Genomic DNA, 22,912 nt, shown 5'->3' with positions numbered 1-22,912 from the left:
CGACGCTGGGCCAATTGTGCGCCGCCCTATTGGACTCCCAATCACGGCCAGTTGTGATACAGCCCAGAATTGAACCAGGGTCTGTAGTGACGCCTCTAGCACTGAGATGCAGTGCCTTAGACCGCCGCACCACTCGGGAGCCCATATACTGTATGTAGATTACACAGAAAGCGATTTGGAACCAGACATAAACGAGACTGAAATAAACACACAGACTGCGTTATCACATGCAGCCCAATTCTGACCTTATGCCACTAATTAGTCTTTTGACCAATCAGATCAGATATTTTGCCATTAATTGGGCAAAAGATCAGAATTGGGCTGCCTATGTAAACCAGCAATAGACTCTGATTTCTTACAGTCCATTCATAACACAGAAAAAGATTGAAAACTAGACCGACAGAGACTAAAACACACATAGATTAGGTAGGTTTGATGTTGGTCTCGGTCTGTTATCCTACCAGGCAGGCCAGGCAGTCCGTCTCGGCCAGGGCCGCCAGGGTTACCCTGTGGTCCAACTCCCCCGGGGCTGCCGGGGAAACCGGGACTTCCTCTGTCGCCTGGCAACCCTGGAATGTCCAGGCCGGGAGGACCGGGGTCTCCCTTCTCTCCGTTGGCGCCTGAGTATCCTGAAATGCCAGGAATCAATGACAGAGTGAGGACAGATTCTCACTTCCTGATCAGCATCTGTCCATTATCTATAACCTCAGAGAAGGTCAATTTTGACAAATGCCAAAGAGAATATTTGGTCTTATGCACATTTGATGGACAATAAAGCTTTTTGAACTTGACTAAGTGCTAGGTTGAATCTCTCTACTTATGATTAGTGACTATTCAACACATTATAAAGGTTCCATTTGTCAGTCCAGAATAGGTCAAATAACCTCATTTTCTATTATTATCTCTTTTTAAAATTAGTTTATGTTTTATTTAACCTTTATTTAACTAGGCAAGTCAGTTAAGAACAAATTCTTATTTACAATGATGGCCTACACCGGCCAAATCCAGACGACGCTGGGCCAATTGTGCGCCGCACTATGGGACTCCCAATCACAGCCAGTTGTGATACAGCCTGAATTCAAACCAGTGACGCCTCAAGCACTGAGATGCTGTGCCTTAGACCGCTGCGCCACTCGGGAGCCCCAAGAGTAAAGATGTCACACCAAACAGATGTACAGTCCCTTAACCAATCAACCAATCACACAGAAATACAGTACCAATCAACCAATCAGCTGCCAGATAGAGACTATAGTCCAGACAGGCTGTGGTACAATACCTTTCTCGCCTTGAGGTCAAAGGTCAGAAGACGGCGGGTAAGGAGGGCGTATATTCAAAATGGGGTGGAGTGGATGAGGAACATCACAGTGTAAGAAAGAGAGGTGGGGAAGGGGGGAGGAGGGTTTACAATGCTCTACGTCTATCCAACATGACATACTGTACATGATGATGGTGCCTTCAGAACTGTGAGTTCCATGAGAGCGAGAGTTGCACCCCTTCTCAAAAAACCTACACTCGATCCCTCCGATGTCAACAACTACAGACCAGTATCCCTTCTTTCTTTCCTCTCCAAAACTCTTGAGCGTGCCGTCCTTGGCCAGCTCTATTGCTATCTCTCTCAGAATGACCTTCTTGATCCAAATCAGTCAGGTTTCAAGACTGGTCATTCAACTGAGACTGCTCTTCTCTGTGTCACGGAGGCTCTCCGCACTGCTAAAGCTAACTCTCTCTCCTCTGCTCTCATCCTTCTAGACCTATCTGCTGCCTTTGATACTGTGAACCATCAGATCCTCCTATCCACCCTCTCCGAGTTGGGCATCTCCGGCGCGGCTCACTCTTGGATTGCGTCCTACCTGACAGGTCGCTCCTACCAGGTGGCATGGCGAGAATCCGTCTCCGCACCACGTGCTCTCACCACTGGTGTCCCCCAGGGCTCAGTTCTAGGCCCTCTCCTATTCTCGCTATACACCAAGTCACTTGGCTCTGTCATATCCTCACATGGTCTCTCCTATCATTGCTAAGCAGACGACACACAATTAATCTTCTCCTTTCCCCCTTCTGATAACCAGGTGGCGAATCGCATCTCTGCATGTCTGGCAGACATATCAGTGTGGATGATGGATCCCCACCTCAAGCTGAACCTCGGCAAGACGGAGCTGCTCTTCCTCCCGGGGAAGGACTGCCCGTTCCATGATCTCGCCATCACGGTTGACAACTCCATTGTGTCCTCCTCCCAGAGTGCTAAGAGCCTTGGCGTGACACTGGACAACACCCTGTCGTTCTCCGCTAACATCAAGGCGGTGACCCGATCCTGTAGGTTCATGCTCTACAACATTTGCAGAGTACAACCCTGTCTCACACAGGAAGCGGCGCAGGTCCTAATCCAGGCACTTGTCATCTCCCGTCTGGATTACTGCAACTCGCTGTTGGCGGGGCTCCCTGCCTGTGCCATCAAACCCCTACAACTCATCCAGAACGCCGCAGCCCGTCTGGTGTTCAACCTTCCCAAGTTCTCTCACGTCACCCCGCTCCTCCGCACACTCCACTGGCTTCCAGTTGAAGCTCGCATCTGCTACAAGACCATGGTGCTTGCCTACGGGGCTGTGAGAGGAACGGCACCTCCGTACCTTCAGGCTCTGATCAGTCCCTACACCCAAAGAAGGGCACTGTGTTCATCCAACTCTGGCCTGCTCGCCTCCCTACCTCAGCGGAAGCACAGTTCCCACTCAGCCCAGTCAAAACTGTTTGCTGCTCTGGCACCCCAATGGTGGAACAAGCTCCCTCACGACGCCAGGACAGCGGAGTCAATCACCACCTTCCGGAGACACTTGAAACCCCACCTCTTTAAGGAATACCTGGGATAGGATTAAGTAATCCTTCTAACGCCCCCCCCCACCCTCCCCCCCACAAAAAAAAGATATAGATGTATTATTGTAAAGTGGTTGTTCCACTGGATATCATAAGGTGAATGCACCAATTTGTAAGTCACTCTGGATAAGAGCGTCTGCTAAATTACGTAAATGTAAATGTATGGAGGTGAATAAAGAGTTATAAATAAAGAAGAGTGTGACTAATGACAAACAGTTGAAGTCGGAAGTTTACATACACCTTAACCAAATACATTTAAACTCGGTTTTTCATAATTCCTGACACTTAATCCTAGTAAAAAGTCCCTGTCTTAGGTCAGATAGGATCACCACTTTATTTTAAGAATGTGAAATGTCAGAATAATAGTAGAGAATGATTTATTTCAGATTTTATTTCTTTCATCACATTCCCAGTGGGTCAGAAGTTTACATACACTCAATTAGTATTTGGTAGCATTGCCTTTAAATTGTTTGACTTGGGACAAACATTACGGGTAGCCTTCCACAAGCTTCCCACAATAAGTTGAATGAAGTTTGGCCCATTCCTCCTGACAGAGCTGGTGTAACTGAGTCAGGTTTGTAGGTCTTCTTGCTCGCACACGCTTTTTCAGTTCTGCCCACAAATGTTCTACAGGATTGAGGTCAGGGCTTTGTGATGGCCACTCCAATGCCTTGACTTTGTTGTTCTTAAGCCATTTTGCCACAACTTTGGAAGTATGCTTGGGGTCATTGTCCATTTGGAAGACCCATTTGCGACCAAGCTTTACCTTCCTGACTGATGTCTTGAGATGTTGCTTCAATATATCCACATAATTTTCCTTCCTCATGCTATTTTGTGAAGTGCACCAGACCCTCCTGCAGCAAAGCACCCCCAGAACATGATGCTGCCACCCCCTTGCTTCACGGTTGGGATGGTGTTCTTCAGCTTGCAAGCCTCCCCATTTTTCCTCCAAACATAATGATGGTCATTATGGCCAAATACACTGCTCAAAAAAATAAAGGGAACACTTAAACAACACAATGTAACTCCAAGTCAATCACACTTCTGTGAAATCAAACTGTCCACTTAGGAAGCAACACTGATTGACAATAAATTTCACATGCTGTTGTGCAAATGGAATAGACAACAGGTGGAAATTATAGGCAACCAGCAAGACACCCCCAATAAAGGAGTGGTTCTGCAGGTGGAGACCACAGACCACTTCTCAGTTCCTATGCTTCCTGGCTGATGTTTTGGTCACTTTTGAATGCTGGCGGTGCTTTCACTCTAGTGTTAGCATGAGATGGAGTCTCAGACGTGACAGAGTCTGGAGACGCTGTGGAGAACGTTCTGCTGCCTGCAACATCCTCCAGCATGACCGGTTTGGCGGTGGGTCAGTCATGGTGTGGGGTGGCATTTCTTTGGGGGGCCGCACAGCCCTCCATGTGCTCGCCAGAGGTAGCCTGACTGCCATTAGGTACCGAGATGAGATCCTCAGACCCCTTGTGAGACCATATGCTGGTGCGGTTGGCCCTGGGTTCCTCCTAATGCAAGACAATTCTAGACCTCATGTGGCTGGAGTGTGTCAGCAGTTCCTGCAAGAGGAAGGCATTGATGCTATGGACTGGCCCGCCCGTTCCCCAGACCTGAATCCAATTGAGCACATCTGGGACATCATGTCTCGCTCCATCCACCAACGCCACGTTGCACCACAGACTGTCCAGGAGTTGGCGGATGCTTTAGTCCAGGTCTGGGAGGAGATCCCTCAGGAGACCATCCGCCACCTCATCAGGAGCATGCCCAGGCATTGTAGGGAGGTCATACAGGCACGTGGAGGCCACACACACTACTGAGCCTCATTTTGACTTGTTTTAAGGATATTACATCAAAGTTGGATCAGCCTGTAGTGTGGTTTTCCACTTTAATTTTGAGTCTGACTCCAAATCCAGACATCCATGGGTTGATAAATTGGATTTCCATTGATTATTTTTGTGTGATTTTGTTGTCAGCACATTCAACTATGTAAAGAAAAAAGTATTTAATAAGATTATTTCTTTCATTCAGATCTAGGATGTGTTGTTTAAGTGTTCCCTTTATTTTTTTGAGCAGTGTAGTTTTATTTTTGTTTCATCAGACCAGAGGACATTTATCCAAAAAGTATGATCATTGTCCCCATGTGCAGTTGCAAACCGTAGTCTGGCTTTTTTACAGCGGTTTTGGAGCAGTGGCTTCTTCCTTGCTGAGCGGCCTTTCAGGTTATGACGATATAGGACTCGTTTTACTGTGGATATAGATACTTTTGTACCTGTTTCCTCCAGCATCTTCACAAGGTCCTTTGCTGTTGTTCTGGGATTGATTTGCACTTTTCGCACCAAAGTACGTTCATCTCTAGTAGACAGAACGCGTCTCCATCCTGAGCGGTATGACGGCTGCGTGGTCCCATGGTGTTTATACTTGCAGGCATTTGGAAAGACTTGTGGAGGTCTACAATTATTTTTTCTGAGGTCTTGGCTGATTTCTTTACATTTTCCCATTATGTCAAGCAAAGAGGCACTGAGTTTAAAGGTAGGCCTTGAAATACATCCAAAGGTACACCTCCAATTGTCTCAAATTATGTCAATTAGCCTATCAGAAGCTTCTAAAGCCATGACATCATTTTCGGGAATTTTCCAAGCTGTTTAAAGGCACAGTCAACTTAGTGTATGCAAACTTCTGACCCACTGGAATTGTGATACAGTGAATTATAAGTGAAATAATCTGTCTAAAAACAATTGTTGGAAAAATTACTTGTGTCATGCACAAAGTAGATGTCCTAACCGACTTGCCAAAACTATAGTTTGTTAACAAGAAATTTGTGGAGTGGTTGAAAAACTAGTTTTAATGACTCCAACTTAAGTGTATGTAAACTTCCAACTTCAACTGTATTCGTTTTAAAGAGGAAGGCAAATTGTGTTTAAGAGTGAACAAAGTGGCAAAAACAAGTGCAGGAAAAGTGGACTTAGAATTGTGTGGGTGGGTGATAGCTAACAGCTTCACAAGTGGGCATCGCCAAAGAGACGAGAGATGAGAAGAAGAATAAGAGTGAACTCCCAAGATCAGGGTACGGTTACCATCGATGACTGATAACCCAGAATGCATCTCTCTGGGATGCAAACTTCACATGATCACCCATGGTGACATCATTCAGTGCACAACAAAGAAACAAACCCTTTACAAACCCTTTAACCTCTTACAAACTGTTTACAAACTATTTGGTGCTCAAAAGCCTTGCAGAAGAATGGTGTTACTTTCCTAATAACAAGTGTGACAATGTAGCGTGAACCACATAGCCAGTCCATTGAGATGCTGTACATAATAAACATTCATATAAGTTATGAGTATGTGGTGAAGGTGATAATGCACATACCAAGCTGTGACTGAGACAATACATTCGAGATAACACATATTGAGTCATCTCAACAGAATGTTAACGTGTTGAAAACAAAAATAGAACAAAATATTATATTTCGAAAAATACAGCAGAAATATACATACATATATATTCAATTGTTTTCTCATGAATTAGACTTTGCAGAGGTTGAATATGATAAAAATGCTTAGCATTACGTACAAATGATGGTGATACCACAAGGTCCGCTGTAAGCAACTAGATACAAATGCCATAAATCAAACTAGATGTCAATCTCTAATCAAACTATGAATCTATAAATCAAACCTGATTTTCGTCTAGTCAAACGTCAGCTAGGTTGTCTTACCTGGAGAGCCCATGGGTCCTGGGGGTCCAATGGGGCCGGGGATGCCCTGAGAGCCGATGGAGGGCGAACCTGGAGGTCCACGGGCTCCGGGTATACCATTGATACCAGAGTCACCTGGAAGAGGCAAACAAATACAGAACACACATACCTGTTAACAAAATAATACCAACTGGCTAGCTACCTAAAAGGTGTACCAGGGATACCAGAGAGGAGACAGACAGGTACAGAACACACACTTGTTAAAATGGCAATACCAACTAACTAGCTGGCTAACAGAATATGTTTTATCTGGACCAGTGGTGGCTCCTCAGGGGAGGAAGGGGAGGACCATTCTCCTCAGTGAATTTCAGATTTTTTTTTATATGGCTTTACTGTCAGTGGTTTCAAATGAAAGTGCCTTTTAAGATTACTAAGTTATTATTTACTCTTTTTAACAGCTAGTTTCCGTCCTCCTCTGGGTACATTGACTTCAGTACAAAACCTAGAAGTCTAGAAAACCTTGAAAACCTATGTTCTCACCCCCTTCCATTGACTTACACAGTAATTATGACAACTTTCAGAGGACATTCTCCAACCTATCAAAGCTCTTGCAGTGTGAACTGACATGTTGTCCAGCCAATCAAAGGATCAGAGAATGAATCTAGTACTAAAAGCATAAACTACAGATAGCTAGCACTGCAGTACGTTAAAGTAGTAGTAGAAGTAGTAGAAAGACAATAGTTGAACAGTTTTGAACAAATTCATTTCCTTAAAAGAAATCAATAGTATCATGTAGTAGCCTAAACCTATCGATGTTACATTGAGCTGGGTGAATGGAATATGAATGACAGTCATCCAATATGCTGTAATTGTAACGCCCTGGCCATAGAGAGGGGTTTTTGTTCTTTATTTTGGTTAGGCCAGGGTGTTACATTGGGTGGGCGTTCTATGTGCATTTTTCTATGTTGGTTTGTTTCATTGATTTTGGCCGTGTGGCTTCCAATCAGGCACAGCTGTAGAGTGTTGTTGCTGATTGGGAGTCACACATAAGTGCCTGTTTTTCCGTTGGGGTTTTGTGGGTAATTGTTTCTGTTAGTGTTTTGCACCTGACAGGACTGTTTGGCTGTCGGTTTTCTTATTTTTGTATAGTGTTCTTTCGTCTATTAAATATTCAATGATGAACACTAACTCCGCTGCACCTTGGTCTACTCTCTCTCACGCCAGCCGTTACAGTAATATAAAAAAGGCCTCGCTCATAAAAAAATAATCGTCCTCCCTCTTCTTAAACAGCACCGACGGACACTGATCTGGACTAAGTATAACTTTTATTGAAGACACCACTGAGCATTCTTTTAGTCTAGAACTAGGCTTAACCTGTTTCTGGAAAAATCAGACCAGAAATAATGAGGCAAGATTAGAGTATGATGTTGTTGATCTATAAAAAGAGTAAATAATAACTTAAACGGCACTTTAATTTGAAACCACTGACAGAAAAGCCATATTTTCAGTATAGGTGGATCTTCAGTGTTCCTAAGCTCCTAACTCCAACCGACTACACCAATAAAAGTTGGAACCGTACCTTTGGCACCAGGGCCACCGTCGAAGCCGGAACGTCCGGGCGAGCCGGGGTTGCCGGGGAAACCGGAGTCTCCTTTGGGTCCAGGTAATCCTTTGGGTCCAGGGAAGCCTGGAGGGCCCTGGGGACCTGGCAGCCCGAATCCTGGCTCTCCCTATCACACACACACAAATAGAAAACTCAAATTAATACCCAAACACACACAAATGTAGACCTTGTTAACATTTTTTTAAATATATTTTTTATTTAACCTTTAGTTAACTAGGCAAGTCAGTTAAGAACTGGTGCTGGGATTAAAAATAAAAACAAATTCAATAAAAATATAGGACAAAACACACGACGAGAGACAACACAACACTACATAAAGAGAGACCTAAGATAACAACACAGCATGGCAGCAACACATGACAACACAGCATGGTAGCAACACAACATGACAACAACATGATAGCAACACAACATGGCAGCAGCACAACATGGTACAAACATAATTGGGCACAGACAACAGCACAAAGGGCAATACATCACGCAAAGCAGCCACAACTGTCAGTAAGAGTGTCCATGATTGAGTCTTTGAATGAAGAGATTGAGATAAAACTGTCCAGTTTGAGTGTTTTTTGCAGCTTGTTCCAGTTGCTAGCTGCAGCAAACTGAAAAGACGAGCGACCCAGGGATGTGTGTGCTTTGGGGACCTTTAACAGAATGTGACTGGCAGAACGGGTGTTGTATGTGTAGGATGAGGGCTGCAGTAGATATCTCAGGGGGAGTGAGGCCAGTTCGTTTTGTTAGTGAAGACTACCAGCGTTTTTCCCCTTGCTCCTGTCTTTTTTATAGTTCCTGTTTTCTAGTTTTCCCCTCGTTGACCATTCTGCCTGCCCTGACCCTGCATGCCGTCCTGTACCTTGCCCCACCACACTGGATTATTGACCTCTGCCTGCCCTGACCCTGAGACTGCCTGCCGTCCTGTACCTTTTGGACTCTGATCTGGATTACTGACCTCTGTCTGCTAGGTCAAGGCTTGTCGTTTAGCCTGCTCCCTTTTCTAGTAATAAACTTTTCTTCGACACTGTCTGCATCTGGGTCTTCCCTAATACGTGATAGTATGAACTGGCCATGACCAACCCAGCAGACTCAGACCAGCTCCACAATGCTGTCTCCCTGCAAGGAGCCACCATTGGACGACACGAGGAGTTACTACAATGTCTTATGGAGGCACTCCAAACCCTGGCAGAATGCCATGACAAGGTGTTCAAGACTTTGCTTGAGCAACTGTACGGATTCCTCACTGGACAGCGGGTCACTCACAATACCACTCCCATCAACCTACGAGTGTCAGGGAACCACAGCGAGGCAATCCAATGTATGCTGATTAAGTTTCCTCAGGTTCCTGTGGTATTGGGATTCTCTTGGCTCCAGCGACACAATCCCCTTATTGACTGGACTGCTGGTGCCATCATGGGCTGGAGCCCATTCTGCCACGCCCATTGCCTGAAGTCAGCATAGCCTGCCCCGGGACATCTTCCGGTGGGCTCGGGAAGTTGCCCCGGACCTTTCCCCCATTTCCGCGGAGTACTAGGACCTCCGGGAGGATTTCAGTAAGGCCCGGGCCACTTTACTTCCTCCGCACCAACCCTATGACTGCGGGATCGACCTTCTCCCAGGCACCACACTGCCCCGGGGATGACTGTACTCTCTGTCGGGTCCGGCGAATAAGGCAATGGAGACCTACATAGAGGACATCCTAGCTACAGGGTTCATCCGTCCTTCTGCCTCCCCTGCCGGCGCAGGGTTCTTCTTTGTGGAGAAGAAGGACAAAACCCTGCGCCCGTGCATCGACTACAGGGGCCTCAACGACATCACGGTGAAGAACCGCTACCCACTACCACTCATCTCCTCTGCCTTCGAGCCGCTCCAGGGAACCACTGTGTTCTCCAAGCTGGACCTACGGAATGCCTACCACCTGGTGCGGATACAGGAAGGGGACGAGTGGAAGACAGCCTTCAACATGGTCAGCGGTCACTACGAGTATCTGGTCATGCCATTTGTCCTTACCAACGCCCCAGCTGTGTTCCAGGCTCTGGTTAATGATGTTCTCCGAGACATGTTGAACAGGTTCATCTTCGTCCACCTCGATGACATCCTTGTCTTCTCCCGCTCCGCCCAAGAACACGTGCTCCACATCTGACACGTCCTCCTGGAGAACCAGCTTTTTGTGACCACGGAGAAGTGCGAAATCCATCACTCCACCATCCCCTTCCTGGGTTACATCATCGCTACAGGGAGTGTACAGATGGATCCTGGGAAGGTGAGAGCGGTGGTGGATTGGCCCCAGCCTACGTCCAGGGTGCAGCTGCAACGTTTCCTGGGATTCTCCAACTTTTATTGCAGCTTTATCCGGGGTTACAGCACCCTGGCTTCCCCCCTGTCTGCACTCACCTCTCCCAAGGTTCCGTTCACGTGGTCCCCAGCTGCTGACCGGGCGTTCCAGGATCTCAAACACCGTTTCACCACAGCTCCCATCTTGGTTCATCCGCCAGATCATGGTGGAGGCCGATAATTCGGATGTCAGAGTGGGGGCTGTCCTGTCCCAGTGTTCTGCCCTGGACCTCAAGGTGCTTCCCTGTGCCTTCTCCCACTGCCTCAACACCACAGAGAGGAACTACGATGTGGGGAACCGTGAGCTTCTTGTGGTGAAGATGGTGTTGGAGGAGTGGAGGCACTGGCTGGAGGGGGCGGAACATCCGTTCATTGTGTGGACCGACCACAAGAACCTGGAATATCTCTGTACTGCCAAGCGTCTCAATTCCAGGCAAGCTAGGTGGGCCCTGCTCTTCATACGGTTCAACTTCTCCCTCTCCTACCGACCAGGATCTAAGAACATCAAGCCGGATGCGCTGTCAAGCCGCTATAGCCCCGCAGCTACACCCTCTAACCCCAAGACCATCCTTCACACCTCGTGTCTGGCAAGGCACTCAGCTGGGGAATAGGGAAGCATGTCCGTGAGGCGCAGAATTCCCAGACAAACCCCTGGGGGGGGGGGGCAGATAACCAGATGTTTGTGCATGATGCTGTCCGCTCCTCGGTCCTGGAGTGGGCCCACTCCTCCAGGCTTGCCTGCCACCCGGGCTCCCGTTGGACCCTGCCCTTTGTGCGACAACGCTTTTGGTGGCCTACCATGGTCCCGGACGTTCGTCGCTGGCTGCACGCAGAACAAGACTCTTTGTCAAGCTCCAGCTGGTCTTCTTCATCCACGGCCTGTCCCTCATCGTCCCTGGTCTCACATATCCCTGGACTTCGTCACGGGTCTTCCCCCGACTGATGGCAACACAGTAGAGGACCGGTTTTCCAAAGCCACTTTATTCCTCTTCCCTAGTCCTCCCTCTGCTAAAGAGATGGCCTAACTCAAGGTGCAGCATGTCTTCCGGATCCATGGACTCCCGGTAGACATGGGTCCTCAATTCTCATCCCGGTTCCAGTCAGCTCTTCAGGGCATCATGGCTGCTGGGAGGGAAACCCTTCATCCACCTCTTCTACGATTTGAAACTTTCAGTCGCTTGTGCTCTGTTAAATCCTGTGTGTTAAACCCAGTCTGACCTTCGGTTGGGAGGAAAAGCTATACTGCTAGCTAAATGCGGTGTGGCCATGTTCCTTCGACTGCTCTGTGCAGGTCTGTCTACATTCAGTCTTAACCTTAGCTTGATACAATGCTATCCAGTTTGGATTCTCATTGCTATAATTCCCTTTGGAATTAGCTGGATTTATGCATAAATTGGTCATCAAATTTGGTCTGATCTTTATCTAAGTCACAACAATAGACAAACATAGTGTGCTTAAACTAATAATGCACAAAATAATGCACAGCACAGCACACCAACATCAAAACCTCATCCCAACTGTAAAGTATGGTGGAGGGAGCCTCATGGTTTGGGGCTGCTTTGCTGCCTCAGGGCCTGGACAGCTTGCTATCATCGACGGAAAAATTCATTCTCAAGTTTATCAATACTTTTTGCAGGAGAATGTAAGGCTATCTGTCGCCAATTGAAGCTCAACAGAAGTTGGGTGATGCAACAGGACAATGACCCAAAACACAGAAGTAAATCTACAACAGAATGGCTTCAACAGAAGAAAATACCCCTTCTGGAGTGGCTCAATCAGAGTCCTGACCTCAACCCGATTGAGATGCTGTGGCATGACCTCAAGAGAGCAGTTCACACCAGACATCCCAAGAATATTTCTGAACTGAAACAGTTTTGTAAAGAGGAATGGTCCAAAATTCATCCTGACCGTTGTGCAGGTCTGATCCGCAACCATAGAAAACATTTGGTTGAGGTTATTGCTGCCAACGGAGGGTCAACCAGTTATTAAATCCAAGGGTTCACATACTTTTCCCACCCTGCACTGTGAATGTTTACACAGTGTGTTCAATAAAGACATGAAAACATATAACTGTTTGTGTGTTATTAGTTTAAGCAGACTGCGTTTGTCTATTATTGTGACCTAGATGAAGATCAGATCAAATTTTATGACCAAAATCCAGGTATTTCCAAAGGATTCACATACTTTTTCTTGACACTGTAAATGACTATGTTAATCTGTAACTAGTACAGCATTAAAATCCATCTATAGTAGTGTCGTTGTGGTACGTACCTTAGCTCCAGGTCCACCTGGCTCACCGGGGAGGCCGTCCACTCCTGGTCTTCCTGGACCTCCGGGACTACCTGGCACACCAGATGAGCCTGGGAATCCTGCGGGTGGGGACAGGTGAGTGATTGTGATAATTGTTTATAGTATAAGGCACTACTGTAAAACACTCAAATCACTCTGTGCAATGGTGCTATGAGCGAGATCATGGCTGTGCCATCTTGTGTGGACGTCAGGGCCTTAAGCCTAGTCCGAGACTAAAAAGCATGTTCAATGGAGATTCTCCGTTGAAAACGCTTCTTAGTCCAGGACTAGGCTTAATCTGTGTTCCGGAAATCGGTCCATGAAGTTTATATTATAACCATATAGGTGACAGTGAATGTATACCTGCCCAGGTATTTAGTGTTTACCTTTAGCGCCGGGGGGTCCTGGCAGTCCAATGCCGGAGAGGCCGGGGTCGCCCTTGGCACCTGGTAAGCCGGGGAAACCGGGCTGTCCTGGCCCGCCGGGGTTGCCTGTGGACACAGAAATTAACACTTTGTTTTGGCAAACATTTACTACACTACTACTAAACAGTTCGCTAGCGTATACTTCATAGAATTAGATCAAATATTCCCCCAAACAACACCAAACATCTGTGCTGTCTGTTACCTTACTTCCGTCGTCATCATTCTGGATGAAATCTTATGCCTATCCATTCAGGTGAATGTGAACCTGTGCAGGTAAAGATGTTATTTACCTGGGTTTCCAGGAAGACCGGGGTCTCCATCCTGTCCCCTGGGTCCTGGGAGTCCCTTCTCTGCTATCGTTTGACCCGGCTCACCTTTAGTGCCTATAGATCAGGGGTCAAAGGCCAAGGGTCAAAGGTTAGGGAATAAGGTTACAAGAGAGTTGTTGTCATAGAAGAGCAGCAGGTAAAGCTAATGGTAAAAGTATGATACCAATGAAATAACACAACCTTCCAGGACCCCAGGTGTGTCGATGTATCTCACTTTTATCAACATTTCAGTTACTACACTTTTAGAAAAAAAGGGTTCCAAAAAAGTTCTTTGGCTGTCCCCATAGAAAAACCCTTTTTGGTTCCAGGTAGAACCCTTTTAGGTTCCATGTAGAACCCTCTGTGGAAAGGGTTCAAGAAGGAATCCAAAAGGGTTCTACCTGGAGCCAAAAGGCTTCTACCGTGAACCATAAAGGGTTCTTCAAAAGGTTCTCTATGGGGACAGTTGAAGAACCCTTTTAGGTTCTAGAAAGCACATTTTTTTATAAGAGTGGACATCCCTGGTTTTCAAGTACATCAGCCAACATATCTTACCTGGTGCTCCAGGTGTTCCCGTTCTCCCTGAGACGCCCTGCACACCCTTCTCTCCAGGGGGCCCCTGGGGGCCGACGCCTGGGGATCCGGGGACACCCCTGTCACCTGGGAGACCCTGCAGACCGGGCTCACCTGGAGGCCCTCGCTCACCCTTCACTAACAGAGAGCCCTGCAGAGGAGTGTAGAGGGGTTAATATAGAATGCTATGTAGTGGGAGAAATGGTTGGATGGATAGATGGAGAGAGGAACAGTTGGATGGGATGGATGGATGGATGGATGGATGAAGGAAGGGATGAATAGAGGGATGAAAGGAGACATGAAGGGATGAGGTGGGATGGATGGATAGATGGGTGGAGGAAGGTAGGGAGGGATAGAGAGCAGGAGGGATAGATAGAAAGAAGATAAGGTTGATGGATGAGTGGAGAGAGGAAAGGATGAGGGTGTGGATGGGACGGATACATAAATATATGAATAGATAAATGGAGGGAAGGAGAGAGATGGACACTTTGCTACTCACAGATGTTCCTTTGGGTCCAGGAGCTCCAGGAACTCCATTGCGACCAGGTCCTCCGTCCAGACCAGGCAGGCCAGGGGGTCCGGGGAACCCTGTGTCTCCCTTGTCGCCCCTCACCCCATCCACAGCAATAGCCTCACCTGGGTCACCCTTCTCTCCTGGGAAACCAGGTGCACCCTGGGGACCAGGCAAACCCTGGGGGAGAGAGGGATGGAGGAGAGAGAGATGGAAGGATGGAGGGGTCATTTAGTTACTCTATCACGGCTACTCTAGACTACTCTACAAATTAAATCTAATCTTGGATTAAAAAGCATTTTCAATGGAGATTATTGTTTAATAGTCCAGAACTAGGCTTAATCGGTGTCTGGGAAACCGGCTCCAAGTAAGTCAATCTGTAGGTTACTATAAAGTTGTGTAGACCCAGCTTCAAACCAGTTTCAAACCAGGAAGTGACAAACAGGAAGTACTTACAGAAGAACCTGAGGGTCCTGGGCCACCTGGATATCCTCTGTCACCTTTAACCCCTGGTCCTCCTGGTCCACCTGAGAGAGGGAGGAGAGAGGAGAGAGGGAGGAGAGAGAGGTGTTGTGTACAGTATTGTGTTACGGTGGCCTGCACATTGTGAAATCAGGTGTGTGTTTTCTCCTCTCTACTTGGTCTTATTCCCTACCAGGTGAGGATATAAAAAAACAGGTAGGGAGATAGGTGACCAGGTGAGAGGGGTGCAGTCTTACCTGGGAACCCAGGAGGTCCGGGAGGGCCTGGTGCTCCAGGGATGGAGTTCCCACGTGAGAAACAGTTCACACAGGTTTCTCCCTTGTCACCTGAGAGAGACAGACAAGTAAGTAAGTAGGTAGGTAGGTAAGGGGAAAGACAGACATAGAAGCCAGTTGGGATCATTTCAATGATACATTTGTTTGTTCATTATTAGCCACACCACCGTAACACAATACTGTACATAACACCTCTCTCTCATGACAATACTCTGAAAGTATACAACAGAGAACACACAAGAAAACAAACAAACATACTCTCTCTCTCTCTCTCTGTCCGACCCACCTTTCTGTCCGGTCTCTCCTTGAAACCCTCTGTCTCCTTGTTGTCCCGGTAACCCGGGGGCCCCTCCTAAACAGTTACCGCCCCCTGTGGAGACCCCTGCGGCCCCGGGAGGGCCTGGTGGTCCCTGAAGCCCAGGGGCCCCATTTCGTCCTGGGGGCCCAGGGCGGGAGATGCCTGGCTGGCCCTCGTCTCCCTTCTGGCCCCTCTCACCTGGGAAGCCTGGGGAACCGGGTTGGCCTACACCTCCGGTACCTGGGGTTCCTGGTTGGCCTGGAGGACCTGAGAGACCTGGGGAGGACAGGGTCAAAGGGGAAAGGTCACCATGAAAACTGGATTTTGCTCTGTATTCACCAAGCCTCTTAAAGTAGCAGTGTTGATCTAGGACTAGGTTCTCCGTGTTCACATAATCTTATTCCTTATGATCTAAACATCTAAAACTAATACTGGATCAGCTCTGAGTCGCTTTATGAATATAAGCGGGTCGTTAAACTAATTCCGTGCCTTTCGAGAAGTTTAACTTGTTTTTTTTTTAAACGTTGGATTTCAACAAATTGTAATATTCTGTCATAAAGAGCACATGTTCAACTTCATAAAAAAACTGTTTTCCCATCCCAAGAGGTTAAATTACAAAATGACAAAGTGCCTATTAAGTGTCAAATAAAGTAAGAGGTTTGACTGTAACAGGGTTAAATCATCCTAAATCAGCAATAAATCCCCTCGTGACAGCGTTGAATGGAAGCTCGTTGTGTGCAACAGGAAGTGGTAATCGAATGCAAGCCACAGAAAATAAAATGAAAATGTTAAAACATTTCTAGCCTTTTTATTTATGGGTAACGGGGTTGATGTGTTATGCTCGAACCGCTCAGTTTTCCACCACAAAACACCAGAAAATAGTCAAAATGAGTAGAACCTGCTCACTTGCTTTTACACTATGATTTGAGTACTAGATGTTCAAAGTATTATATATATATATATTTTATATACTTTTTTTTAAAGGAATATTCACCTTTAAATGAGGGATAGGTGGAAATGAATCACTAATCACACAAAATAAATTATAATCTTCGGGAAATTAATTTGTCAAAGCAACAAAATAACTAGGGCTTTACAATGATGGTGGGTTTAGGTGGGTTTAAATCTTCCTAGAAGTAACACAGTGTTGACGGTGGGACATGTCAAAATGCGGAATTTGGGCACATTAGCAAACCATTATTCATAATAAAAATCGGATGTACGGAATTCTCCATGTGGTCTATATTAAAGGGCACTTCATTTAATATAACACACTTTTAAAATTCAATACTGGTGCACAATTTCTACTTAACCTCTTGCGTATATCCTACCACTGGGGGCGCCACAGCGCATTTTGGAAAAAAATCGTTCCCATTTTCAACGGCCTACTAATCAAACTCAGAAGCTAGGACATGCATATACTTATTTTATATGGATAGAAAACACCCTAAAGTTTCTAAAACTGTTTGAATGGTGTCTGTGAGTATAACAGAACTCGCATGGCAGTCAAAACCCCGAGACCGATTGAAACAGGAAGTGGGATTCTGAATTGTGGACTCGACTTCACAGCCTTGCCTGTAATTCACAACGTGAAAAAGTGATCATTGAGCACTTTCTAGTGCTTCCACTAGATGTCCCCAGTCTTTACAAAGTGTTTTGAGGCTTCTACTGTCGAAACTCAGTGAAGGAGACGCTGTGGCAATTGGTCACAGTAGGAGGGCCATCAGCATTGTGACGTCGGCGGCCGTGTCTACCCCCACCTTTGGAAACGTTTTGAAACACAATGAAATCGTCCCACTCGAATCTTATTGGCTCTCTTGTTGAAACAGGCCCTGAAGATAGATTAATGTTATACAACGTTTGACATGTTTGAACGAACCTAAAGGAGGGAAAAAAGTTATTTTTCGTAAGCCAAGTCCCGCGCCCGACGGAGCATTTGGATACAGCCTTCGGACGCGCTAACAACAGCAAGCTAATGGAACATAAAGGATGGACTTTTTCGACCGAAAATACATTTGTCGTGGACCTGGGATACCTGGAAGTGCTTTCTGATGAAGACAACTAAAGGTGAGGGATTATTGACAATATTATACAAGATCAGATGTGATTTGCGATTGATCCAAGATGGCGCCGAGCTAGGTTTTCTAGCTCATTTTCTGAGTATCGCATCTCCTTTTATCTCAAAGTGTGATTACCCTGTAAAGTTAATTTAAAATCTGTTATGACGGGTGTTTTCAAGAGATATTCATCTATAAATCTTAGATTGACAATATAAAATAAAAAAATCGTTTTCGAAAAAAAGTAATTTATGAAATTGTAGCACTGTTTCCCGGGACGCATTTTATGGGAAAATAGTTAGTCAACGTCAGGTGCCGATGTAAAATGCTGTTTTTATATAGAAATATGACCTTTATTGAACAAAAGAATGCATGCTGTGTGTAACATGATGTCCTAGGTGTGTCATCTGATGAAGTTTGTAAAAGGTTAGTGCTGCATTTAGCTGTTTTTTGGTTATATGTGATGCATGTGCTTGGTCGGAAAATTCAAATGATGCTACTTTTACCATGTACTCCTCTAACATAATCTAATGTTGTGCTTTTCCTGTAAAACCTTTTTGAAATCGGACGACGAGGGTCGATTCAAGAGAGGTGTATCTATAAAACGATATGAGACAGTCCTATATTTGAAAAAAAAAAAATATTGAATTTCGTTATGCTAATGTCGCTAGGAGTTTTCGCTGGAAAATGATCCCGCTAACGGGATGAGACGCTGAAGAGGTTTTAAAGTATCAAAGGAATGCAAAAGGTCCTCATTTCGTGGAATGACCCAGGCCCCGATTGCACTCTTTACAGTATGTGTCCAATACAAATCAAGTCCAATCTCCTGTTGGGTAGTTACGTACCAGGTTGTCCTCTGTCTCCTTTCCTTCCTGCTGACCCGGGGAAACCAGGCTCTCCTTTTGGCCCCACACGTGCTCCTGTCTGACCATTAATCACCTGGTAGAGTAATGGGATAGAAAGGTTACTATTGCAATCTTGTGGTTATAGTGGAATATTACAGGATGCAGGGGCTAGAGTAGGTTACACTGCCAATGTCAGGGTTACATTGCCATCTAGTGGACGATGTCTAAAACTACGGGAGGCCACCATTTGCCCACGAAGAATGTAATAAGATAATGATGCTTGTAATACAACTGAATGAGTAGATAAATAGATCGTTTGATTTCTCACCACGCCCGGAGGTCCAGGGTATCCACGGTCACCTTTGTCCCCCTGAGAGAGAAACCAATAGAGAGTGAGATGGATGGGATAAGTGAGAGAAGAGATGGCGAAGGGGAAGAGGAATACCTAGTCAGATGTACAACTGAATGCATTAAACTAAAATGTATCTTGCACATTTAACCCAACCTCTCTGGATCAGAGAGGTGCGGGTGGCTGCCTTAAGTGACCTCCACGTCATCATCGCCCGGGGAGCAGTTGTTGTTGGGGGTCAACTACTTTGCTCTGGGGCAAAATGACACATTTTTACCTTGTTGACTCTGGGATTCGATCCGGCAACCTTTCGGGTTACTGGCCCAACGCTCCTACCCGCCAGGCTACTGCCGCCCCCAACAGTTCATGTATTTGTAGATCTAGTTTATTGTACGGTGTAAAATAGCATCAGAGGCCAAACTCACCCTGTCACCATCCCGACCTGGCAGACCTGGGCCGCCTGGGTCTCCTTTACTACCCTGAGTGAGAGAGAGAGAGAGAGAAAGAGAGAGAGAGAGAGAGAGAGAGAGAGAGATAATGACATTTGAAACTTTTGTGAGTGCTTACTGTTCATTTCTTTATCATCTATTTGTATCTGTCTATTTCTTTCCCATGCCAGTAGAGCCCTTTGAATTGAATAGAGAGAGAGAGAGACAGGGAGAGAGAGCGATAGAGAGAGAGAGAGTGTGATAGAGAGCGATGTAGGGAGGTACAGAGACAGGGAGAAAGAGAGAGTGAGAGAGAGAGAGAAAGAAAGAAAGAGAACGAGCGAGTCATTATTTCAGAATCTCATTGGCTCACTTCTCTTTAGCAAATCAAATCAAAGTGTATTGGTCGCGTACACAGTTTAGCAGATGTTATAACGGGTGCAACGAAATGCTTAGGTCACTAGCTCTTAACAGTGCAGTAAAATGCACACAAATAAATACATTTCAGAACGAATTCGACTAACAACCCAAATAACACTGTAACAGTAATACGAATGCAATCTAGCAATAGTGGCCTTGTCAGTCATGCAACAAACAAAAAAACTATCTGAATCGGAGAGAGAAAGAGGCAGAGGTAGATGTTGACAGATCATTCACTTACAGCATACAGATAGACAGATAGAATGTATAGAAACATTATAGCTCTGTGGGTAGAACTCACAGGGAATCCAGCAGGACCCGGGTCGCCATCTTTCCCCGGTTTGCCGCGTTTGCCTGCTTCTCCAGGCTCTCCTTTCTCTCCCTTCGAACCTCCAGATACACCCTACAAAACCAACATCAGACCGTCATCATACACACACACACTACTATAGACTGACTGATTTGATTGATTTGTTATTATAGTGTCTTGCATTATTCAGATGCCTTGCTCACTGAGCAGAGATCACCATTTTTTTGTGTCAAAATATACAGTATTTTGCAGCTGTATAGGCAACGTAGATACACTACATAGCCAAAGGTATGTGGACAGCTGCTCGTCGAACATCTCATTCCAAAATCATGGGCATTAATATGGAGTCGGCCTTGCTTCCATTCAGCCACAAGAGCATTAGTGAGGTCGGGCACTGATGTTGGGACGATTGGGCCTGGCTCCCAGTCTGCGTTCCAATCCATCCCATTGACCTCGCTTTGTGAACGGGGGCATTGTCAGGCTGAAACAGGAAAGGGCCACAAAGTTGGAAGCAGAGAATCGCCTGGAATGTCATTGTATGCTGTAGCGTTAAGATTTCCCTTTACTGGAACTAAGGGGCCTAGCACGAACCATGAAAAACAGCCCCCGACCATTAGTCCTCCACCAAACATTACAGTTGGCACTCCGCATTCGGACTGGTAGCGTTCTCCTGGCATCCGCCAAACCCAGATTCGTCCGTCAGACTCCAGATGGTGAAGCGTTATTCATCACTCCAGAGAACACATTTCCACTGCTCCAGAGTCAAATGGAAGGAGCTTTACACCACTCCAGCTGGCACTTGGCATTGCGCATGGTGATCTTAGGCTTGTGTGCGGCTGCACGGCCATGGAAACCCATTTCATGAAGCTCCCCTCAAACAGTTCTCGTGCTTGACTTTGCTTCCAGAGGCAGTTTGGAACTCGGTAGTGAGTGTTGCAACCGAGGACAGACGATTTTTACGTGCAACACGCTTTAGCACTCGATGGTCCCGTTCTGTGAGCTGGTGTGGCCTACCACTTCACAGCTGAGCCGTTGTTGCTGCTAGACGTTTCCACTTCACAATAACAGCACTTAGAGTTGACCAGGGCAGCTCTAGCGGGGCAGATATTTGACGAACTGACTTGTTGGAAAGGTGGCATCCTACAGTATGACGGTGCCACTTTGAAAGTCACTTAGCTCTTCAGTATGGGCCATTCCACTGCCAATGTTTATTTATGGAGATTGCATGGCCGTCTCCTCGATTGTATACACCTATCAGCAACGGTGTGGCTGAAATAGCCGAATCTACTCATTTTAAGGGGTGTCCACATACTTTTGCCATGTAGTGTATATAGTACGATAGTTTGTGACAACATAAATATAGTATTATAGATACTGAGTGAAAACATAGATATAGAGTGGTATAGATACTGAGTGAAACATAGATACAGTGCATATCATACTGTAAGTATTCACCCCCTTGGATTTCTTCACATTTTGTTGCATTACAAAGTGGGATTGAAATGGATTATTGTGATAAAAATGTACACTGATCTACACAAAATACCTCATAATATCAAAGTGAAAAGGAAATTCTAGAAAGAAATACAAAATAAAATGTCTTGGTTATATAAGTATTCACCCCCTTTTTTATGCCAATTCGAAATAACTTGAGGAGTCAGAATTTGCTTAACAAATCATATAATAAGTTGCATAGACTTTTGAATGACTAACCCATCTCTGTACCCCACACAGCAATTACCTGTAAGGTCCCTCAGCCGAGTAGTGTATTTCAAGAACAGATTCAACTACAAAGACAAGGGGGGCTTTTCCAATGCCTCACAAAGAAGGCCACCGATTGGTAAAAAAAAACAGACACTGAATATCCATTTGAGCATGGTAAAGTTATTAATTAGGCTTTAAATGGTGTATTAATAGCACCCAGTCACTACAAAGATAAAGGCGTCATTTCTAACTCAGTTGCCGGAGAGGAAGGAAACCGCACAGGGATCTCACCATGAGGCCAATGGTGTCTTTAAAACAGTTACAGAGTTTAATGGCTGTGATAGGAGATAACTGAGGATGGATCAACAGCATTGTAGTTACTCCACAATACTGACATAAACGATAGAGTGAAAAAAACTACGCCTGTACGGAATCCAAATATTCCAAAACATGCATCCTTTTTACAACAAGGCACTAAAGACTCAGGAGGGTGAATACTTATCTAATCAAGATATACTGTATGAACGTTTTTTTATTTTCTTATTTAAACAAATTACAAATAAATCCATTTTAATACCACTTTGAAACACAATATAAATGTGAAGAAATCCAAAGGGGACGATTACTTATGGTATGCGCTGTATATAGTATTATCGATGGTGAGTGAAAACATAGATATACCAGTGGAGGCTGTTGAGGGGAGGTCAGCTCATAATAACAGCTGGAACGGAGCGAATGGAATGATATCATATACATGGAAACTATGTGAGATATACAGTATCGTATGATGGATAGTGAGGGATACTCACAGGGGGACCAGGATAGCCAGGATCACCAGCTGGACCAGGTAAACCTTGATCACCCTGGAAACAAAGAAGGAAATAACAACAACAACAAATTGTAAAATCCATAAATTATTGTTAATTCACTTTTCATGAATAGTTAAGAAAGTAGACATCATGTCAAAAGGGTTCAAATCTGATATTTGAAAGAAATTGGCAAAATATTAATAGAAAACAATACCTTTCACAATTAAATGCTAAACGATAGAGGGGTATATTAAGTTGGACTACCCAGTAATATAGGACAATGGAAGTTCTCATAAAG

At 45.5% G+C, this 22,912-nt stretch overlaps 1 protein-coding gene across 2 annotated transcripts in view; it reads right to left on the bottom strand.

The window, feature by feature from the left end:
• Window positions 1-22,912, bottom strand: part of col4a5 (collagen, type IV, alpha 5 (Alport syndrome)) — an 87,857-nt gene that overhangs the window by 25,425 nt on the left and 39,520 nt on the right. For both annotated transcript variants that reach the window (XM_029760634.1, XM_029760635.1), the window contains exons 14-29: window positions 22,615-22,668; window positions 20,093-20,194; window positions 19,369-19,422; window positions 18,923-18,964; window positions 18,595-18,688; window positions 15,681-15,968; window positions 15,356-15,445; window positions 15,093-15,163; window positions 14,625-14,816; window positions 14,108-14,276; window positions 13,535-13,627; window positions 13,206-13,310; window positions 12,802-12,899; window positions 8,158-8,308; window positions 6,600-6,713; window positions 462-629 (exon numbers count right to left, since the gene is read on the bottom strand). In XM_029760634.1, the coding sequence (XP_029616494.1) occupies window positions 462-629; window positions 6,600-6,713; window positions 8,158-8,308; window positions 12,802-12,899; window positions 13,206-13,310; window positions 13,535-13,627; window positions 14,108-14,276; window positions 14,625-14,816; window positions 15,093-15,163; window positions 15,356-15,445; window positions 15,681-15,968; window positions 18,595-18,688; window positions 18,923-18,964; window positions 19,369-19,422; window positions 20,093-20,194; window positions 22,615-22,668 (1,885 nt within the window). The remainder of the gene's footprint in view (window positions 1-461; window positions 630-6,599; window positions 6,714-8,157; window positions 8,309-12,801; window positions 12,900-13,205; window positions 13,311-13,534; window positions 13,628-14,107; window positions 14,277-14,624; window positions 14,817-15,092; window positions 15,164-15,355; window positions 15,446-15,680; window positions 15,969-18,594; window positions 18,689-18,922; window positions 18,965-19,368; window positions 19,423-20,092; window positions 20,195-22,614; window positions 22,669-22,912) is intronic.

This window comes from Salmo trutta, chromosome 8, assembly GCF_901001165.1.
Source record: "Salmo trutta chromosome 8, fSalTru1.1, whole genome shotgun sequence".
Lineage (NCBI taxonomy): Eukaryota > Metazoa > Chordata > Actinopteri > Salmoniformes > Salmonidae > Salmo > Salmo trutta.
The sequence above is the reverse complement of the archived record's forward strand: the minus strand, read 5'-3'. Positions and strand labels throughout refer to the sequence as shown.